Below are 21,224 nucleotides of genomic sequence, written 5' to 3' on the forward strand. Positions count from 1 at the left end.
TGTTTTTTTTCTGGATTCCTTTTGGACTGGTGGAGTGTTTTCACAGAAACCCCAAATTGAGCCCAGCCTTTGGCCCTGTATCCAGTGTGAGGTCCCTACAGCTTTTCATTAATTTCTTGCTTAACCTCATCGGAAAAGTGTCTTCACCTTGTGATGTCCAGCATCTGCCTGTAGCTGGTAGGAGAGACAGGAGCCAACCTCTTAATCTGTAAGTGTCTTAAGCAAATGTAAACTCCATTAAGTGTGTTTATCACTGAGCACCTGATTCCCAGCTGTGCAAAGCACCTCGTGGTTAGTTTGTATGGGATGTACAGAGGCTTCTCTTCTGTTTTGTCCTAACATCTGTGTTTGTGGCCAGCAAGGGTTAAGAGTGAGGCACTAAGGCTAAGCACTAAGGTGCTTGTCACTAAGGGTTAAGTGTGAGGGCACTGTTCCACTGTACTGTGAATTTAAAGCCTGCTGACTTCCCGTGGAAAATGTCACTTAAAACCAGAACCCCTAAATTGCTTTTATTTTGGATGAATGGAAGACACTGTGGGGCATTTGGTCCATTTTGGTGTAGACAAACTCCCAGATGGAGGAACTAAAGAATAGTGATTGAATGAAGAAGAATTTCTATGGTTATCCACACCTGATCTAGTGCCTGCACTAAAAATGTGATCAGCAAAGAAAAATAGTATTTTTTTCCAAACGGTAGCTCACATCTCAGCAGCCAAATTCCTGGGACAGGCTTTGGAGAGAGCCTGTGTCCTTGCTTTTCTTACGTAGTCCCTCTGAGGCACTGCTGGGGGTAGCTGCAGGTAACTCTTCCCTTCTGCTGCTTCTGCCTGGGTCATGATGCAGTTGGAGGCATCCAAAAGAAATGAGAGTGGGCTGCTACAGATGGTCTCCCCAAACTGTTGGATGTGTTGATAGCATGTTTTCTGTAGCTATACACACCAATATTGCCTTTATCTCCCATCCAAATCTGCTGGGTATTGATGTTCACTCAATCCGTCATCAACTTCAAGTTGGGCTTGACTTCAACCTGTCCTTATTAAAGAGTGAAGAAGGCTCTGTCATGCAGTTGATAAGGGAATTTAGAAATAAAAGTGCATATTAAACTGTCAGTAGCATTTTTTCCCGTCTTTATGTGGAAAAGAAATAATGGCATGTGTTGTTTTCTTCCTCCTGCGTGGGCAGTTTCTAGACATGCACTTGCATGATTGTTTTTCAAAGCCAAGATAACCCTTAGGTTGGTCCTGTCTGGCCCCTGCCTGCTACAGATCAAACCCACACCCAGACAGGCAGGAATCAAAAGCAGAACACCTGCTTGGTTGGTCTCTAGTGTGTTCTTTGCAGAAAGCTTTAAAAATGTGTTTTAACAGACAGTGAGGAGGTGAGATTTGTGACGCTGTGGGTTTGCCCTTGTGGCTGAGCATGGATGAGCTGTCCTTGTAGAGGGAGCCACAGTAGGATTGTGTCACTCTAGGTCTTCATTAGGGTCATTAAGCACTATTTTAAGTTTCCTGAGCTTAAGTCACAGAAGATCTGATGTCTGGAGTCAAGGCTTGGCCTGTGACAGGCAGTCCTTTGGAAAGCTGTGCAAAGATCCTCGTGTCTCTCCAAAGCAGTGCCCTGTATTTCAGAAAGGAACATTGTGAGCGAGGAGAACAAGTTTCAGATCACATGTTCCCCAGCAAATACTGTCCTTTCGATAGGAAGACTTGTTGGAGAATGTTAATTGAGTCCCTTTTTAAATGAAGGAGGCTTTGCTTCCTTCCCAAGTTTTCAAAACAAATTTTCCAAATACAGTGCCTATGTTTCATTCAAGTGTAAATCCTTTCTCTTTAACCTGGAAGTTATCCCAGAAAAAAGCCTATCCATTCACTGCAGGACAGACCTTTGTGGTTGTAGAAGAAAAAAAAGAAGTGGATCAAATTGTCCAAACAGGAAGGGTATTAAGAAAAGCCTTTGCTCAGTGAGTGGAGCTCTCATTTCAGTTTAAATGGTATCCTACAAATTTCACTTTACATCTCCATTGCTTTTGAAGCATCACACAATGATTGAGGTGTCTGCTAAATTTAGAAATGACAATTTAGAAATGACAATTTTTTCCTTGCCAACATGCCAGCCTAGCTGCAGGGATTTCAGCATGTAGTTATGGGATGGATGCAAGGGGTGATTTGAAATTTACTGGCTTGTTATCTCATCCGACTTGCACATAGCTCTGTCCTGGAAGGGATTTAATACCTTACACTGATGCCTTTTCTTTCAGAGGGCATTAATGGAAATGCTTTTCTGGCACAGTCAGGTGCTTGTGATGTTTTACATTTGGTGGAGCTGAGGTACTGAAAGGGTCCAGCGTGGTGTGCTGAATAAAATGAGCTCCCACCTAAACACGTTGAAACTGTGCTTTATTTTGAGCAAGTTACGGGTTGGATTGTCGCTCTTTTACTGCAGTCACATGGGAAGGCTGTGGAAACAGAGATAAATCACAAGTGTCCCAATTCACAGTTTCTACTGTTTACCATATGACAAATCTTCCTGCTCTGTGAAAAATGTCTTAGATCCAAAATACATCTTTTTTTTTTCTTTCCTCAGCCTGTGGTATTTAATTACTCTCTTTCTGAGCGACGTTTTATCTCAGTTCTGTGAAGCTGTTTGAGGCACAATTTATGCAGAGGATCAATACCAAAGTAAACTTCCCTTTGTTTTGGTAAAATGTCTTGATTGTCACAGAGAAGAAACATTTTGAGTTCAGGTGTGTTGGGAGAAATGAAAGGCACCTTGCAGCAGTGGTAATCCATCACTGGAGTGCATCCCACAGCACTCCAGGCTACACTTTACCTGCAAGGCACTTAAAACCTCAAAGCACAAGAAGTCGACTGGAGGAGGTTTTCTGTTGGAATCTTCAGACAAAATTTCATCCTCGGGCTTTGTTTTGAAGTTTGCAACAAGATGGGAACAGAAGCGAAGGTGTCATTGTTGTGTTTTCATCTCTTTCCTCACCCACCCTTCTGTTTCTTGTCTTCGGTGTTGTTTGACCTTTAAAGATCCCTTGCAGCCCCAACTATTCTGTGATTCCATGATTCGTGAGCTGTTTCTGCTCTCTGCTCCATTCTGCACTCAGGAGGAAAATCACTCAGCAGAGGGAATTGTTCCTGTCGCTTTACACCAAAAATGTGTCCCTGTATAAAAGATTTTCCATAGCAGTACTGATTTCCTTTGGATATCTCTGCACGACCTGAGTGCAGACAGTCTGTAGTGAGTAGATCTCTTTGCTTTTGTATTGAAATATTTCTTATTGTCGTGCTCAAACCCATGGGGAAAATCCCCATCTTCTTCAAGGGAAACTTTTGCTGGGACCAGACAGCCAATCTGTCAGCCATAACCCAGCCCTCAGGATCTCAGGACTTCCTTCCCCACCTGAATTCCCCTGCCCTGGGCTCTGTGCTGCTCTGGGGCGTGCTTGTGCAGACAGCAGGATGGAGAAGGCTGCGTGAATCGCAGCGTGCTGAGGCCAGCCCTGGGTACGTGTCTGCTGCCTCAGAGCTGGAACATGTGGTTTGTTTAATGCTCCAGCAAAGCATGAGCCCAGGGAAAGTCTCCTTGATACAGCTGCACCTGGAGAGACATATTTTTCCTGGAGTCACGACTAGTCTGTTCCAGGCTGAAGTCAATCCAGTTACTGTGGGAGTAAATCCATGCGGTGTTTGGCTTTTCTAATTGTGGTTCTCTTCCCATAGTGTTGCTGTTGGATTTAATGATTTTCCCTGTGGCTTGAATGGTAAAGATGTGGTAACTGCTTGGGGATGGCTTAAAATCAAAGATTCAGTGTGGGTGTTGCTTTCAAAAAGAGAAGAAATAATGCTATTTCAAGAGCTGTGCTGCTATTTCAGGGCAGTTTGGTAGGTCTGGGTTCTGAGAAGTGGTGAGAAAAAAATAATTGCTTTTGGCTATCATGTCTCATATGGTGTGTCCTGAAATGATCCTCATGTACACATAGAGCTGGAACCAGTACTGAGCCTCTCTGCATGGGGATTTGCTCCCTGTCTCACCCTCCTGGTACAGAAGATGGCAGGAGCAGAAAAGATTCTGTTGAAATTTTGCTCCCAAGCTTGCTGCGACGAATTTAAAACCCCAAACCACAGCAAATTCCCAAGTGTAATATGGACACCAATGTTTATTTGACTGAGACATGATTGTGTTCTGAGTTGTGCAAACACAGGCATATTTCCTATTTAATTAAGGCTCATTTTATGAATTAAGATTCCCAAACAGTTGGAGAAAGAAGGAGGGTGAAAGAGATAAGATCTCAAGGTTGTGCAGATGGGATAAGGTACAGCTCTTTTTGGCAGCTGAAATATGACTTCTGCGGGAAACTTGCTTGCAGCATTGTTCTATTAATTATGCCAGTGTTTTTAGCTTATAACATTTTTTTTTTCCTGTAGTTTACTGTCTGTCTTTCCTTCCTTTTACAGTCCTGAAACACCAAGCTTTGCTTCTGCCAGGAGTGTAGGAGGGGCAGATACCTCCCAATGCTCAGTGTGATTGAGGAGCTGGAAACGGAGGTCAGCAGGGCTGGAAATAGGGAAAAAAATCCTATATGGGTCCACCAGAGCCTGGAAAGCTGTCAAAGACACAGGAAAAGGCAGGCCAGTTTGGGACTGGTTGTTGCTTGTCCTGTTTAGTTCAACAACTCTGAGTTGTTCCTGAGCTGTCAACCCTTTGTCCTGTCAGGCTGACAGAGCCAAACTGCAGCTTGGTGCACTGCTTTAGGTTCTGGCCAGCTGTTCCTAGATCCCTGGTGGTCAGTAGGATTTGGAGACCAAAGGCACTGGAATTCTTGGCTAGATCATAATTTTTGTCACCAGGATTAAGATGGGAGTATCCTGTTCACTGCAGCAGGTGGAGTACAACTGGTGTCCTCCTGTTCTTCAGCTTCTCCTGGCTGAAGGAGGAGAGTGTTGTGGCAGTAACAGCTGTCTCTGTGATGGGTAGATATTCTGGGAAGCATTCTGGGATGTAGGTGGGACCTTCTGCCTATCTGCAGCCTTCCAAACAAGGGGATGCTGATGTGCCAGCTACAGCACGTGCTTTTTCAGTCTGCAGAGGATTTGCAGAGCAGTGGATGTACTGGATTTGCTCCTCTGTTGCCCAAGGAACATGCCAAAGCTGTTCTTTTTGTCCCTGCAGTGGAACTCCTTTCAGCTGTGTAATACTGTAGCCTCAGGCACGAGAACCACAGCGTTGCAGTTCTGCTCATGCTGCAGGCAGGGACAGGAGTAGCTCTGTAGCCCACACTACGTTCTCATCCCATTTCTCTGGGAATCACTTGGGGATGATGACTGCCTCCAGAGGGAGTTTGTGATGGTGGAGAGAATCCTCTAGTCCTTCATTTTATCCCCACACTGTAAATTAAGATGCTGCCCTACTCACCAAGTTGTGTTCCTGGTAACAGCTCCCATCCCAGCCCCTCGGAGCTGACAGAGCCTGCCATGTTCTCACAGTACCCTTCAGCCAGAGGAGCACAATTATTTTCATTTCTTTTTCCTCAGATGAGGAGGATTTGAAAAACACATAATGGTGCATTTTATCAGCGAGTTTTAAATGGTGTGATTCATCCTCTGTGACGTTCCTTGGTTTATTTTTTTGGATATCCGTGCAGTTCTGACAGTGCCAAGCGCTGTAAGGAAGTGCCCCGTGGCAGACAACCTGCTCTGCCCATATGTTCCCTTTAAAAAAAAAGAAAAAAACCCAGCTCATAATAGGAAGTCTTTATACTGCATGCCAAGACGCTTGGGGCTTGTTAAATATATTCTACTTGTCAACAACTACCCAATTTAAAAAGTAGCCTTGGTGTGAATCAGCTTTGAACAAGTTCATTTGACTCAAGGGATATTTGCAGGCATTAAAACAAGTTGGATCACAGTGGTAAAAATGTGCAGTGGTTTCCTGATCAAAAGCACCATCCAGTGAACTTTTGTTTTGTTTTGGTTTGTATTGATCTCTTCCAGACCTTCAAAAGTGCAGAGATTTTCCCAGTTGGTGATTTTGGAGAGTGAAGGAGGTTTATTGGGGCGAGTGTTTCTGGGGACCACTCAGTGTGTTGCTGGAAAATGAAGTGGCAAAAGATGTGCCTGGTGCCTCCAAAGTAGCAGGAAATCTCATTCTGGAACTTGTTCCACCATCTTCATTGATTGAGAGTTAATTATAAAATGTCAAATGTCATGGTTAAGGGTCTTTTTCAGCCTGTGTGGTTTTCTGAGTGCTGTGGTTTACTCTCTTCCTCCCCCCTGCATTTTTCCTGAATGATGGTGTTGTGGAAAGAGGCAAAGGGGATGGTTGTCCTGGATCATACTTGCAAAAAAAAATACTGTTTTTCAGAACATTTTTTTTTGTTGTTGTTGAACAATTCAAACATTTCTGCTTCACTTTCTGGGCCAGCAGTGCAGGACACAGCAGGGTGCTGTGGTGGCAGCCTGTATTCTGCATAAGGTGTTATGGCCTCAGCTTTAATCTCCACCAGCTTTGGGCTTCTTCTCTTTCATAGCTTTTGGAGTAGTTCACAGAGTTTATTTGTTCTGTGTGCACTGAAGAAGCACAGCTTCTTCCCAGCTTGGGAAGAAGAGACAATTTAGTATGGCCCCTTCCCTGACTCTCCAGAGATGATGGGAGAAGATGTTCCTGCAAGTGAGGGGGTAAATGAAGTTTAGGCTTGGTAATGTCAACATCTCAGAGTAAAGGAGACCTGAGTTTGGACAGGCAAAGGTTAATGCTGTATTTCCCTGTCTCTTTTGGGATGTGTTCAGAGGAAGAAGAGCACAGAGCCAGCCTAAAAGTCCGTGTTGTCTTCAAAAAACCACTGCCGAGGAGGTTTGGGAGCAAGCTGCAGGTTTGGTGTGTGGGAAAACGGGAAGCGTTTTGGCACGCTGCTGTCCAAGAGTACACGTGGTGTGTCATTAATGCCTTTCCTTCCTTGATGTCTGATCCAGCCTGAACTCCCTGGGTGTCAGTCGCTGGGGTGGGTCAGTAATTTGTAAATGGAGCTGGTGATGCTGATGTGAGATCAGCATTTTCAGTGCCTTGAGCCACATTTGATAGCTTGGGCTTTTACAGGGATAAATTGTAGTGGATGGTAGCATTTATCTTCAATTCCAACTTGTTTTTGTCTCACAGCCACCCCTATAAATTCCAGCAGCTCTCTGGAAATTAAACCACTTTATTTCAGATTCTGCTTGTGGAAATACAAGGCAGGACACAAGTTGCTTGCTGGGACAGGAATGCTGGCCTGTTTCTGCGAGTCTGTGTTTCTTGTAGCACCATGGTGAGAAGGATGAGCCTGGTCATCTTTCCATCATAGGGCTGGTGGGCAGAGATGGGGCATGCAGGATAAATGGTGTGGGATGCAGCAGAGACGGTGCTGCAGAGATGATGGAGATATTCCACTCAAAATCTTGAGACCAGGCAGGATTGCTCACTCAGGCTCACGTGTCCCCGTGCAGCATCTGCAAGGCTCTTTGCTCTGGTCAGGCAGGAAGAGGTTATGGGAATGGAGTCTCACTGATAGGAAAAGCAGAGATTTTGCATCTGTCTCCTTTGTTTCAAGTACTGGAAAACACTGTGTTCAAGGAGATCATGCTGGTGATGGTCCTACTTGGAGCAGCAGGTTGGAGCAGAGCCTTTCTGACCCACACTTCAGTTGCTGTGAGCTGTCAGAACAGGTCTCTGCCCACACCTGGCTGCTGCCTGCAAAAGAGGGGAGCAGAACTGGGCTGGGACCAAGTGACTCCTTCCAACTGCTGCATCCACCTGGCAAACCTGTTCACACCAAAATCCTGGCTTGGATAAAACCTGAGCACAAGGCTGACAAGGAAGTGGCACTCTGCAGGTGGTTTCAGCCCAGGAGCTGGAGGTGAGCTGCCAGCACGTGCAGGTGTAACACGAGTTGATCCCAGTGGTGCTATACTGTCAGGTTTATTGAGCTTGGGAAGGGCTCTGGCATGTACAGAGGAGACTGTGAACCATCAGCCAGCTCCTGCAGCTCTGCAGGTAGCTGAGTAAACAAGGTGTGTCTGCTTCCAGTGCAGTAAAGCTCCCGTGGAGCCACAAATACAGCTGGCCTGGACTGGTGTTTGCACAACTCCTGCACAAAGGCAGCTTGGAACAGCAGGCTGGTGTCACCCTGTGTCTGACTGACGTGGGAGGACATGGGATCAATTAATAACACTCCTGAAAGGGTGTAAATGGTGATTTTGAAAAGGGTTGTGAGTTTGGCATACAGACTGCTGGGTTAAAAAGGAGGGAGAGGGAAAAAAGACATCTTCCAGTTTGACATGTTTGCAGCGTGCAGAGCTTGGAAAGAGCATCTTGAAATAACAGGCAGTAAAGATTAATGTGCTTGTGTCTGAGAAGGCTGATGAAAGGGGGAAGGAGGGAGAAGTTACAAAATGCTTGCTTGTTGTGCCAGGAGCTGTGGAGAACCACAGCTCACAGAGCTGGGAGGCACTGACAGGCAGTGCTGGAGCCAGCCCAGAAATCCCTTCCACTTCAGTTCTGTATCTGCTCAGAGATATGATGTGTCCTGACCTGTGCTCAGGGAACAGCCTGAGTCTGAGACCTGCAAAGGTGTTCAAGGAGATAAAATTGCTCCAACCAGAATATTCCTTCCAAGCACTTCTCCATCTGCTTAGGGAAAAAGGTGCATTAGAGATGATGACTGGTAATTTTGTTATTGCAGTTCCTTAGGTGAGTGTTCTGCACTACAACCATGCTCAGTACAAGGAGTGCTGGGTTGTGTAATGAGATAATGGCCTAGGAAGTGTAGGGTCTTTACATCTGCTGAATAAGTCACCTTTCTCTTTCTGTGTGGTGGAGCTTTTGCCTTCGGGCTCAACTAGCAGTGCTTTCAGATAAACACTTCTCTTTATGCAGCTGATGAAATAATAGAGGTTATTACATCTATTGAAAAAAGGCTTTTGAAACTCTGGATCAGAAAGTTTACTAGTATCATTATTTTTTTTTTCTTTTTTTTTTTTACTGTTTTCATCATGGTAATTTCCCAAGGTGCAAAGGCCACAAAATTTTATTTTGCAATTCAAACCTGGCCATCTCCATTGAATTGGCAGATAATTCTCTGCACCACAGCCCAGTCTTCTGCTGGGACTGGAGTGGAAATGTTTATGACAGATTGGATCCTGAGTTGAAAGCTTCAACCAGTATCCTCTCTGTCTTTAGAGAAAAGTATTTCAACAGCTGATTGGTGTCATTGTTAAAATTAGATATTTTATTTTTGTTGTGATTTTTTTTCCTAGCTTCTGCTCTTGGTTTCTCAATCTCACTTTGTGTCTGCTTAGATTGAATTAATTTGGTGTTAGATTTTCTCTGTAAACACTTTCAGGCTGTGATGACAAACCTGTATTATAAACACGTGGGTGCAGTGCCCCTTCATGTGTTGATAGTATTTTGAATAGCTGCACTTAAAATAATGAGGAAATAGTAGTGTGTTTATTTCTTGTGCTTCCATTTAGTCTTTCAGCTGACTCTTGTTGCTTTTATTGAAAGTTCCTTTCAAACACATGCAATATGATTGCTTAGCTTTCTGATTAGGGATGATGCTTAACTTTCATCAAATAAAAACCTACAGGGAATAATAAAGTGATGCTGGTAAATTTTTTTGCTGGTCTGTGCAGTCAGCAGGGAATTTGTTTGTGTTGATGATGCATTTCTCACCCTCCAGACTGGCTGTTACACTTGTTAGTGTGAAGGCTGTCGATTCAACACGATTTAAGAGCACTCAGAAAGGTCGGGTGACCTTTTAAAACTGTCTGTAAGCTCCCTTCCAGCTCAGCCAGCCAGAGACAGGAATGCCAGAGGTCAGCAGGATGGATCTCTCCTCCTCTCCATGCCCTCAAAGGCTGTGGGCACCAAATGCCAGCTGAACACCTGAAACAGTGACAGAGTGAGATGGGTCCCACTGGGTTAACCATGAGTTTGGTGTGGGAGTGCCAGCAGTCCCAGCTCATGGGTAAATGACAGCCTGCTGTGTGATAGAGTCTGAAGGAAGGTCACTTTTTAAAGATTAACCAATCCTGGTGGAAAACCCTAAACAAACCCCCAAATCCCAACCAACGCTCAGCCAAGCCTTCAAGCACACAAGCCTTGTTTTCAGAGCATTGCCTTGCCCAAGTCTTTGTGTCACCAGGGCTACAACAATACTGCCACAGGAGGAGTTGGGTGAGCTAAGAATAGCAGATTTCCTTGAGAAATGCTTTTGTTTATTTTGGTTTCCTATTTTTAAATAGTTGGAGCCATAATGACCTTTTTCTGAGGGGTCCTAGAAGAATGTCTGGTCACAGAGTATTGTTGTAACAAGGAGGGCAGTTATGAACTGCCTTAATTCTCTGGCTTCTTCCTTGTGACCTGCAAGATTTTACTTGCAGAATAATGGGGAAAAAATAATGAAATTGTCACCCCACTGAACTTGTAGTGGGTACAAATGCCAGGAATGGAAACCCATGATTCTGGCTTGGTAGAATGATGCCTATCTTAGAAGAGATATTTTTACAAATATTTGTCTGCTGGAAAACAGAAATTATGTTCAGGATTTATTTTATTTTATTTTATTTTATTTTATTTTTGGGAGGGGTTAGTGTTAGGAATTTTTTAAAGGTGTGTGTTTGTTTGTTTGTTTTTTTTGAATGAAGGAAATGGACAGGAGTGAGAGAGGTTGAATGGAGAGTAATTTCTCCTAAGGAGAAGGGACAGAATGGTGATACAGACTGAGAAGAGGAGGCAAGCCTAGAAGTACAAGTGATTAAAATATCCTGAGTGAAGCAGTTACAAGCACAAGAGCTAAGAGGATGGAAGCTGTATATTTTAGACAAAGAAAGATGTGTATTTGGATATTTTCTTCTTGTGGGTAACCAGTGTCTATTGGCTGTCTCACAGGAAAGCTGTAAGCAAGACAAAGCAGGGGAATTTTACTTTGAATGAAGCTGTGATTTAGTGCTGCCCTTACTCTAGGGTGTACACCAAGTAAAATTACAGTCTGAGGGAGATTCACAGCACAACAGCCAACACACTTCTTACCCTGTGATTAAAAGAGAAAAGAAAAAAAGAAAAAAACAAAATAAAAGAGAAACAAGCCTTTTTGGCAATCAAGAAGTAAAAAGCCAAACTGTCTTTGTGTCAGAGGACCTGGTAATATCCACTGGCTCAAGAGCCCTGACTGGTGGCTTGGCAAGTGCTGAAGGGAGAGCACACAATGGGTGACAGAAAACAGGACACAGGCCCAAGCTGTGCCAAGGGAAATACAGGTTGGACATGAGGAAAAAGTTTTTTACAGATAGAGTGATAAAGTTCTGGAGTTTTCTGCCCAGGGAGGTGGTGGAGTCCCCATCCCTGGATGTGTTTAAACAAAGCCTGGATGTGGCACTGGGTGCCAGGGTTTAGGTGAGGTGTTGGGGCTGGGTTGGACTTGATGATCTTGAAGGTCTCTTCCAACCTGGTCATTCTGTGAATTCTGTTTTATGTGCTTGTCTCACTCATGAAACAAGAGGGAATAATTGATACTGAAATAAAGTGTAGCAGGGGCCTTCTGTATTTATATCACCTGTTCATTCCACTCTGGAATGTGGATCCTGGTTAGAAAGCTCAAGCTTTTTCTAAATTTTAATTGCCTTTCCCTGCTGGTTGTATGATACAGGTTGTTGGCTAATTAAGGGTGGTTTCCAAATCAGGGTTCTGTACACGCAAAATACCCTGCTTTCTCATCTGTCTAGACAAACCATCTAATCCAGTATTAAAATGCTGAAATAGGAGGGAAAACATTTTCTTAGAGCTTTCATGTGAAGAATTCACAAGAGCTTGCCAAAGCCAGGAGGAGGAAAGCTGTGCTTGAAGGCTGAGCTAAAACCCTTCAATTTCTACTGGATATAGATGGCAGAAAAGATGCTCCTTTACTGTGGCAATGAAAATACATGGATTAAAGTGTTCTCAGGAGAACGAGAAGGGGAGAGGGTTGTAGAATGTCTGTGGGAAGAAATTCTTCCCTTCTGTTCTGCCCTAGTGAGACCCCACCTGAAGTGCTGGGACCCCCAACAACAGAAGGAGCTGGAGCAGCTGGAGTGAGTCCAGAGGAGGCCATGGAGATGCTTCAAGGGCTGGAGCCCCTCTGATCTGGAACCAGGCTGGGAGAACTGGGGGTGCTCACCTGGAGAAGGGAAGGCTCCAGGGAGAACTCAGAGCCCCTTCCAGAGCCTAAAGGGGGCTTACAAAAAAGACAGAGAGCGACTTTTTCACAGGCAGACAGTGATAGAACAAGGAGGGAACAGTTTTAAGCTAGAGAGAGCTTGATTGGACATTAGGATGAAGATCTTCCCTGTGAGGGTGCTGAGCCCTGGCACAGGGTGCCCAGAGCAGCTGTGGCTGCCCCTGGATCCCTGGAAGTGTCCAAGGCCAGGCTGGATGGGGCTTGGAGCAACCTGGGCTACTGGAAGCTGTTCCTGTCCATAGCAGGGGGTGGGAATGGGATGAGCTGGAAGGTCCCATCCGTCAGAATTCTGTGATCTGCCTTCTGTTGGGCTGTGGCCGTTGGAAACTCTGCAGTGGCAGTTGGAGCTGAGGCAGGGCCAGCTGGGACAAGGTGCAGTGGCAGAATCAGAGTTTGCACACACTGTGCAAATCCCTCTTGCAGGTGAGTCCACAGAAGGGTGGCTTGAGCTGAAGCTGTTTCAGTTGAAGCCAAACATTTTCAAAAGAGTTGTCAGAGTTCCAGTGGGACCACTCTCCTCTTCATACCACTGCCTCAATCCCTGCCGACTGCAGTCTGGTGTCAGCTCCCTTACAGAGAGTGGATATTGCTTGGTCAACATACATAAATCCTCTAAAATCCTGGAGAAAAAGGGACTCTTCAAACGAAACTGCTTCATTGTGCTTCATTAGTTCCTGTGATGATTTACTGCAGTAGGCCAGCAGTGTTTTAAGTCGACCCTTCTGGTGATGGAAGAGAGGAGTAGGAGTCTTTGTCAGTGGCCAAATGTTGGGAGAATTGAGGAAGAACTCAGAATGGATATCCAGCAGCTTGGCAACAGGTAGAGGCAGCACACTATGAGCTCCTTGGATACCTCTGGAGAGGGAGGAGGGGGAGGCAAGGAATTGTGTGCGTGCTTTATCCAAATCACTGTGCATCAGCTGATTCCAGGGCTGATAAGTTCTGGGCTGTGCATTTATCCTTTGCAAGTTGGGACTCATGTCCAGCTCAGGTCTGGAGGGGTAGGAATCTCTGCACCCTGTTCTTTGTGCTCCTGAGGGCAGGTGTGAACCACCCAGAACCAGCTAAGTACACACTAGCTTTTGTAGATAAAGACATCCCACACTGCCCATCCCTGATCAGGGTTGAACCTTAACCATGGGCTCAGGCCATGGTCCCACCTACTAAAATGATGTGGTGGGACCTGAGAAATAAGGGTAGATAGCAGTAGAAAGGTGACTTGTAGGAGTTTGCAAAGGAAAACAGGGGAGGAGGTGGAGATTTGGGTAGATTTGGACTAGTCAGGACTGGCGTGGGTTTGAACCTCTCATCTAAGCCTGAGGCTGACCCTGATGTGGCAGGACTGTGTTGGCTCCAGGGGCTGCATTTTGTGAAATTTTGGAGTGGCCCTTGTTGACATTTTCCTGTCTGTCCCATTTCTGTAATGACTGGCTTGAGATCCAATGTCCTTGCTTTGAGCTAAATCCTCCTTACCTCCTCCCCTACTTAGAGGATCTGAAATTCAGGCTTTGTGGTTGCCACAGTGGCAAAGTGCAGCTTCATTGCTGGGTTGTGGAGCTTGTCAGCACTGGGGACGTGGTTCTCTTTCTTTTAAAAGTCTTCACCACAAAATTACCACTTTTGGAGGTTACATAAAAAGATGTGTCTTTGAAAGTCCTTTGACTTGTTTGGAAATAGTCTACATGGCATGAAGGGGTGGAGATTTCTGGAGTTCTTGGTGCTCCAGGCTAAAAAGTTGTTTTGCATCCTAGCTTGACCTCAGTTATCCTTTCTGTGCATCCCGTGTTGAAGGCTGGGTCTAACTCACCAAGCTTTTCTTTTCCACTGGATTTCTTCATTTTTGATCCTTTTAACTGCAGAGGATAAGCTCAATCTGATCTCCCTGAACACACCTGTCCCCTTCCTCCTACAGGTTCCTTAGAAAGAGAGCTTGGACGGCATGCAAAGTTGTGAAATATCTGCAGACAGCACGGATGATCCTCTTAGTAGTGGCCTACGGAGAAAGCGACAGCCTCGAATAGTCGTGATCGGTGCTGGGCTCGCGGGCCTGTCGGCAGCCAAGGCGCTCCTGGAAAGCGGATTCACGGATGTAACAGTCCTCGAGGCGACCGACCGCATCGGGGGCCGCGTGCAGAGCGTCCAAATCGGTGAGAGCGGCTCTGGGAGCCCTTCAAATCGGAGGGTTTGGGCAGGTTGCGCAAGGCAGGCCTCAGAGACAGCAGAGCTAAGCGTTAGCCGTAAGATTTGTCAGCAGAAAAATTACACAAGAAGTAGAAAGTAAGGACAAATAGAAGAATGGTTTGTGTATTAATGCTTGGCTAGCATAACTTGCTAAGTTACAGAAAAGTGTATCTAGCGAGATATTAGGAAGTTCTAAGCTTACTAATGGAACTTTGTGCATTGTATCTTAAGGTTCAGAGGCCTTGGCATGAAGTTAAAAACATCTGTGGCTTTGATTTTAGCCCGTGGAAGAAGCTGCCAACTTTGTATGAAGAATTACAAGTCACAAGGGTTTGAGTAGTGTGGTATTTGAATTAACACAGGATGAAAAAGTAGAATTTTAGTATTTTAAAATAAAGGATTCAAGGGGACAAGATGGAGGGATTTGGGCATGTCCTGACCTTCGCCTTCATCTTGCTCTCCATATCTTGCTGTGATGGTGACACTTTTCTATTGGTTTAAGGTAGAGACACACTGTCCAACATAAATGATAGATATTGGCATGTTATTGTAAACATAGTACACGTAGTTTTTGGTATAAAATAGTGACATCACCCCAGGGGGGTAGGAGTCTGTCGCAAACCGACAGCTCCTTGAGAAAGCATGTTAGAGATACAAGAAAATAAACAACTTGAGAAACTGACCCTACGCATTCTGACTTCTTTGGCCGTGCAGGCTGGGAGAAAAAGACTTTTTACAATCTCAGGGTCACCTCAACCACCAGACCCCTGAGAACAAGCAGGTATTGTATTCAAAATAAGCGAGCATTGTTTTAACCAAAGATACATGTGCTTTTAGTGGTTGGATAGAACTACTGTCAATGTGCTTTTGCTTTGTGTGATTGGTCAGGAAGCTTTTAAAGTATGTTGTAACATTGAGTTGTCTGCTTCCTGGGATGTGAGCTGCTGGCATCTTCCCATTGTCATAACCATGTAATGAGGCTGATGCTGGAAAATAAACAGCTCAAGACGCGTTCCTGAGCAGTCCCATCCCGTTGGTGATTTGTACAGACCCCCAATGGGTGATAAGCAGCACCTACAGAGGGCTGCTGGTGGGGTTTGTGTGGCCACGAGGTCAAATGAGCCTTGGAAATGGGGTTATGTGTGTGTGTGAAATGCTTTGGGGTGTGGCGGTGTCAGCAGAATAAATATTTAAATCCTTGGGCGCCTCTCAGGGTGAGTAGGTGGTTCTGTGCTGTCTCCTGCCTCAGTTGTGACCCAGGGCTGCTGCAAACCTGTGTTCCCATGAAATGAAAGATTTGGGTGATTGTTTTCTCTCGCACAGGAGGAGCTCTGTGTAACAGGATTGAGTGACTACGCAGACAGTTTCCACCCAGGTTTTCCAGCCTTACTCCTTCCCAGGAGCAGCCAAATCTCCAGGCTGTTTCTCAGGGCTTAGAGCCCTTGGAAAGGGGAAACCCCGAACTGTTCTGCTTCACAAACAACCCCATTCATTTCCCTAGACCTAATTTACTGTGTAGGGCGCTACCCACTGGGAATCAGGCTGCTGGAAAAACATCTTCAGTGTATCACTTTATCCTGATTATCAGCTTTCCTACCTCTGCAGCCTCCTTTCTTAGTGTGTAATAAAGGTGCAGACTCAGAATATTTGAATACCAGGTCAATTTAAAAATCTCTACAGGCAAAACTCCTGGAACAAACATTGTCCTTTGAAGCACAGGAGTCACTGAAGCTCTTCTTGGTAATGCAGAGGGACATTGCCTGTTTCTTCTCTGCAGGAGGCATAAAGCTCTCTGCTTTTCCTGAATTGCTTTCCTGATTTCAGTTAACTAATTCTAGTTCTGATCCCACTCTGGATATTACTTTTGCCCTCTTGCTGCCCTGCTTTCTTTTTATTTCTTAGGTGCTTACATCACTTACTGTGTTTTGCTTGATAAACTCACTACAGTAAATAAACAGCAATCTCCTGTGAACTTGGTCAACATACAAGGGAAACCAATGGAAAGGCAGTTGGAAAAATCTAATCTCCAGGGTTTTGAGTAGGGCACTTTACATTCTGCTGCGACTTGGCACAGAGGTTAGGATGGGAAGTGTGTCCTTTACACACAGTCCACTGTATTAAAAATATCCTGGATCATGCCTGTGAGAGGAGGGAAGTGTGAAAGAGCTGAAATCTTTGGGGAGTAACAGATCATTCTCCCAGGGCACCTGTGAAATAGTTCTGGTGTTTTGGTACTGAGGCCGATTCTCTTCCCTTTGCCCACCTTCACAGGTAACTCATATCTGCCTTTGCTGGGAATCCACCTCCACCTCATTAACACCTCTTAATTAACAGGAGAGGAGAGCAGGTGTTTCAGTCTGGAGGCAATCTCGGAGTTTGTAGATGTAACTGTTAGTCGCAGAGCAGAGGCTGGCATCCAAAGTCTTAGTTTTTTATTAATTTTTTAAAACTCCAAACTGTGTTATCTTTCTCTTATCTTCTTACCTGCCAGCTCTCAAGGTTGCCTGGTGTGGGTGTGGGCTGCAGTTCTCTGCCAAGGTGGATCTGTGTTCTGGCTCTGGCCTCTCCTGTCTGCACACTTTACTAAAGATCTGATTTAAATTTCAGCAGAGCTAATAATTCAGAAGAAATCCTTCCCTGTGAGGGTTGGGAGGCCCTGGCACAGGTTGCCCAGAGAAGCTGTGGCTGCCCCTGGTTCCCTGGAAGTGTCCAAGGCCAGGGCTTGGAGCAACCTGAACTAGTGGAAGGTGTCCCTGCCCAGGGATTGGGAACAAGATGATCTTTTAGGTCCCTTCCAAACCCTAAACCATTCTGGCATTGTGGCACCTTCTCAGGGTTATATCTGAATCCCTCCCCCTCACTGAGCCATGTCTTGTAGGGTATAGTATTTTCTCTCAAGTGCACAGACTGTTGCTTTTCAGCCCAGGGTTGTAATTTGGATATTCAGGGGTTTGGTTCTAGCACAGGTAAGGGAGAGGGTTTGTGTCTTTGTGCATTGTGTGTTTCCTGCATGTGACCTATAACATCTGAATCCAGTGCAGCTATTGCAGCTATTTCACAATTACCCAAGAGATGGCCAAGGCTGAAAAGGGAAATGTGAAAGTTGCCATCCCTATCCAGGAGGTTTGATGGACAATCTGTGTGTTTTTCTGCCTTTTTTTTTTTTTTTTTTTTTCTTTTTCTGTATGGCTTGATTCATTCCAAATAGATTAATTTTGAACCTAAAATCCTTTAAGGCCCTGAAAGTAAATTTGCTGTCTCTGTTTAAAAGAACTTTATTTAATTTCACACTTTTAAATAACTAATCATTTAACTTACACCTGGTGAGAGCTGGCTTATCTGGTAGTGATGATAGTGAGCATGGATATTACAGGCAAAAATTAGTTTTTAATTTGTTGGTATTTGATTATGTTCCACACAGCTCAACAGGAGAACTTGGAACACATCATCACTGTCACCAAGCACTAAGGCAGCAGCAGGACCTGCTGGCAAATTGTTTTCTTTGAAAAATCAGGTGTCTCAGCAGGATTTCTGTGCAGCAGAGACCAAACTCCTGCCCTAGAGCAGGAGGCAGCATCCTGCTGCTGCTTGGAACAGCCTGACTTGCAGGAGGATTGCATTAACCAGGGAACTGCCACTTGCAATATTGATGAGCTCTCTACCTTTGGCTGCCAGTGTTCAGTCATTTCCACCTGGCTGGGTGCTCTGGGGTGTGTTGGAGTCAGTGGCACCTGAAGTGTTCAGGTCTGTGTGTTGCTGCTGCTCTCTGGAGCAGGTGCTGTGCTCTAGAAACCTCCTGCTGCACTGCAGGTTTTGAAGGGCAGGCAGCACAGCTCTCACTGACAAAGGGGCTGCTTGGGAAATGAGATCTGTGGAGCTTCCCTCAGAGGCAGGAGCTCAGCCAGGGAACAGCATTCCTTGGAGCTTTCACCCTTTAAACCTGACTGCAGCACAGCTCAGTGCTGCAGTGCCTCTCTGTCTGAGCATACATTTACATCTTAAACAGCAAATGATAGCTGGGAACTGCACCATCCTTTCTTCATCAGGCAGGATTCTATTAATTACCCTGCTTAATCAGGTATTCTCACATCGCTGCAATGGTGCTGGGAGATGCCCAGCTCTCTCAGACTTTAAACTAGCTTTGGCCTTCTGAGAATCTGTCAGAATATGAGGGATACATGACCCAAGCTTATTTTTAGCACCTCCTTTCAGCTGCTGAGCATCCCCCTGTACTCTCAGCCTGGTCTGGCAGTGCTGGGTTTGGGGGAACAAAGCCCTGGAGCAAATCCTGATATTGTAAAGGATGCGGTGAGTGGGGCTGGCCAAACTCTTTATGTTTTTCAAGTAGAAGAGAGTACAGGTGATGAAAACAAAATGCTTTTGGTGTTTAGCCTGACAGTGCCTCTTTTTAAAGAACCTGATATATAAATATCCAAAGGCTTAACTAGTAAAATGCAGCCTATTTACTCATTTGGGGAATGGAAATGCATGTTTTATTGCAGTTAATCTGAGGTGTTTTTGTAAATAACAACCATTTTTAGTCACATGACAAGGTTCAGTATTCAGGTCAATGTTGCAATCCACACTTCCGTACATCTCAGTGCTGGCAACAACTGTGGTGAGAACTGGGAACTGAGAAGGGCTGAATTTCTCCTTAAATCTCAAAGGTGTGTGACTGTGAAGGATCTTTATTGCAACATCCCATCCTTCTGGCAAAACTCAAACCTGTATCCCAGAGGACCAGTTTGAAGAATGCTGGCATTGTGTCGAACAGAGAAAACTCCCTTAAGGGATGTTCAAACATGTGCAGTCCTTGGGCAATTCTGCTTTTGCACATTTTATTCAGGGCTGAGCGTGAGAAGCTTCCAGGAAAACACAGGCTTCCATAACCAGTTTGCTTGGCTTCCTCTCCTGCAGGGCATGCCACTTTTGAACTGGGAGCTACGTGGATTCATGGTTCACATGGAAACCCAGTCTATCATCTAGCAGAAGACAATGGTTTGCTTGAAGAGACCACTGACAGCGAGAGGAGCGTTGGGCGGATCAGTCTTTACTCCAAGAATGGGGTGGCTTATCACCTCACCAACAACGGGCAGAGGATCCCGAAAGATGTGGTTGAAGAATTCAGTGATTTATACAACGAGGTTGGTGGTGTCCAGCTGCTTTGTCAAGTGGTAGAATTGTCTGGAGCACTGAGACCCCTTGGCAGTTAGAACATTCTAGGATGAAGGTAGAAAAACAGTGGTGTCTTGAATTTCTTTGGAAAAACAATGTTTTCTCTCATCTGCTTCACTGCACTCCATTTCTCTGATGTGGGATTAACTCTCTGTGGTGAGGAAGAACCATTTTTCTGTGTTTGTAATCTATTTAATCACTTCCAGCAACTATTTCTGGGGAGATCCAGTAATTTGCTGGGGAGATCTAGTAATTAATCCAGTATCTAATTAAAAGAGTAGTGGAAGGATCAAATTGCTAAACAAAGTAGAAGGCAAAACCTTAGCAACAACCAGCTAAATATTGTATCCCTGTGACTTTTTATTGGTTATAAATACTACGAAATGCTGTGTGGTGTGCCAAAGTCAGTGCAGTTTTGTAGGAATTGTGTTTTTGCATCAGAAGGAAAGGAACATCTTTTCTGGGAGATTCAGACCAGTGTGGATTTCAGTTGAAGGTTATTTAAACTCTGTTGCTTGCCAAAGTTAATTATAATTATTCCCCACATTTTTTTAATGTTGGTTGTGAAGTACATTTAGAGGGGTCAGTGCAGACTGTCTGGCCCTCCAGGTAATGTGATCTCTCAGTAGGTTGTAGAAAATGGAACAAAACATGAGTATTTTCATCAGGCTGTAGCCGTGCCTAAAACCTTCAGATTTTCATCTGACAGCGAACTTCAGTATTTGACTCTTGGCTGAACACTCACTAGACTCAGGTTACTCTTGCATACTTTGTTTAAAAATATGTCTGGGAGCATTAGAAACGTCACTGTAGCCTGTGAAGAATTATCAAGAATTGGGTGGGGAGCAGAAAAAGGGTTTATTTTCTTTCTAGAAGGTTTTTGGCACTTTCCTGTGTTTCTGAACTGGAATAAGTGATGGGATGGCACAAAATCATTTCAGTTTCAGAGAGGAGTAGTAGGAATTTCAAAGAAATCTCATTTTGGGAAGGATTTGCCAACCTGTGGACAATGTCTTGGACAAATGCAGGTGGATATAATTCATCTGAACAGTTTTTCATATTACTGGGTTAAAAAAAATGAGTGAGACTTTTTCCAGGCAGGAAAAGAAGACAGGTGAGATGTGTGTGGAGGATGATTAACAGCAACTGGGGCTAGAAGGAGTAAATGAAAATACTGCAGTGTGCAGCATTATTTATGTAAATGGAACGCTGCCAAACTGTGTGCAGGGCTCGGTGATCATCCTGTCTGGAAGATGATAGGAAAATTTCCAGCAAAGGAAGGGCAGACTCCAAAATGAGAAGGGAATATAAAGCTGAGAGCCACTTAGTTTTGAGATAAACCCAGTAAGATAAAGGCCATAGCAAGGTACCAGTGTTTTAGAAATAATTAATTTGGTAAATCTACCTTTTCTTTTAAAGGGGAGAGAAAGGGGCAGCCAGTGACATGAGAGAGCAGCACATTAAAAGTTAATCTTCTTTACACAACACCTAATTAGCTTATCATTGCCACAGGAGATCTGTATCGCTAGGAGACAGAAAAGGCTTTCACATTTATGGATTGTAAAAATGTCTGCAGCCACTCGTGGTGATAAAAACTACTTCAGGGGCAGCT

At 44.7% G+C, this 21,224-nt stretch overlaps 1 protein-coding gene across 1 annotated transcript in view; it reads left to right on the top strand.

The window, feature by feature from the left end:
• Window positions 1-21,224, top strand: part of SMOX (spermine oxidase) — a 51,963-nt gene that overhangs the window by 12,374 nt on the left and 18,365 nt on the right. Inside the window, exons 2-3 of the mRNA XM_021535757.3 lie at window positions 14,169-14,403; window positions 19,355-19,581. Of these exons, the coding sequence (XP_021391432.1) occupies window positions 14,196-14,403; window positions 19,355-19,581 (435 nt within the window). The 5' untranslated portion in view covers window positions 14,169-14,195. The remainder of the gene's footprint in view (window positions 1-14,168; window positions 14,404-19,354; window positions 19,582-21,224) is intronic.

The sequence above is a fragment of the Lonchura striata genome, chromosome 4, assembly GCF_046129695.1.
Source record: "Lonchura striata isolate bLonStr1 chromosome 4, bLonStr1.mat, whole genome shotgun sequence".
Taxonomy (NCBI): Eukaryota; Metazoa; Chordata; class Aves; order Passeriformes; family Estrildidae; genus Lonchura; species Lonchura striata.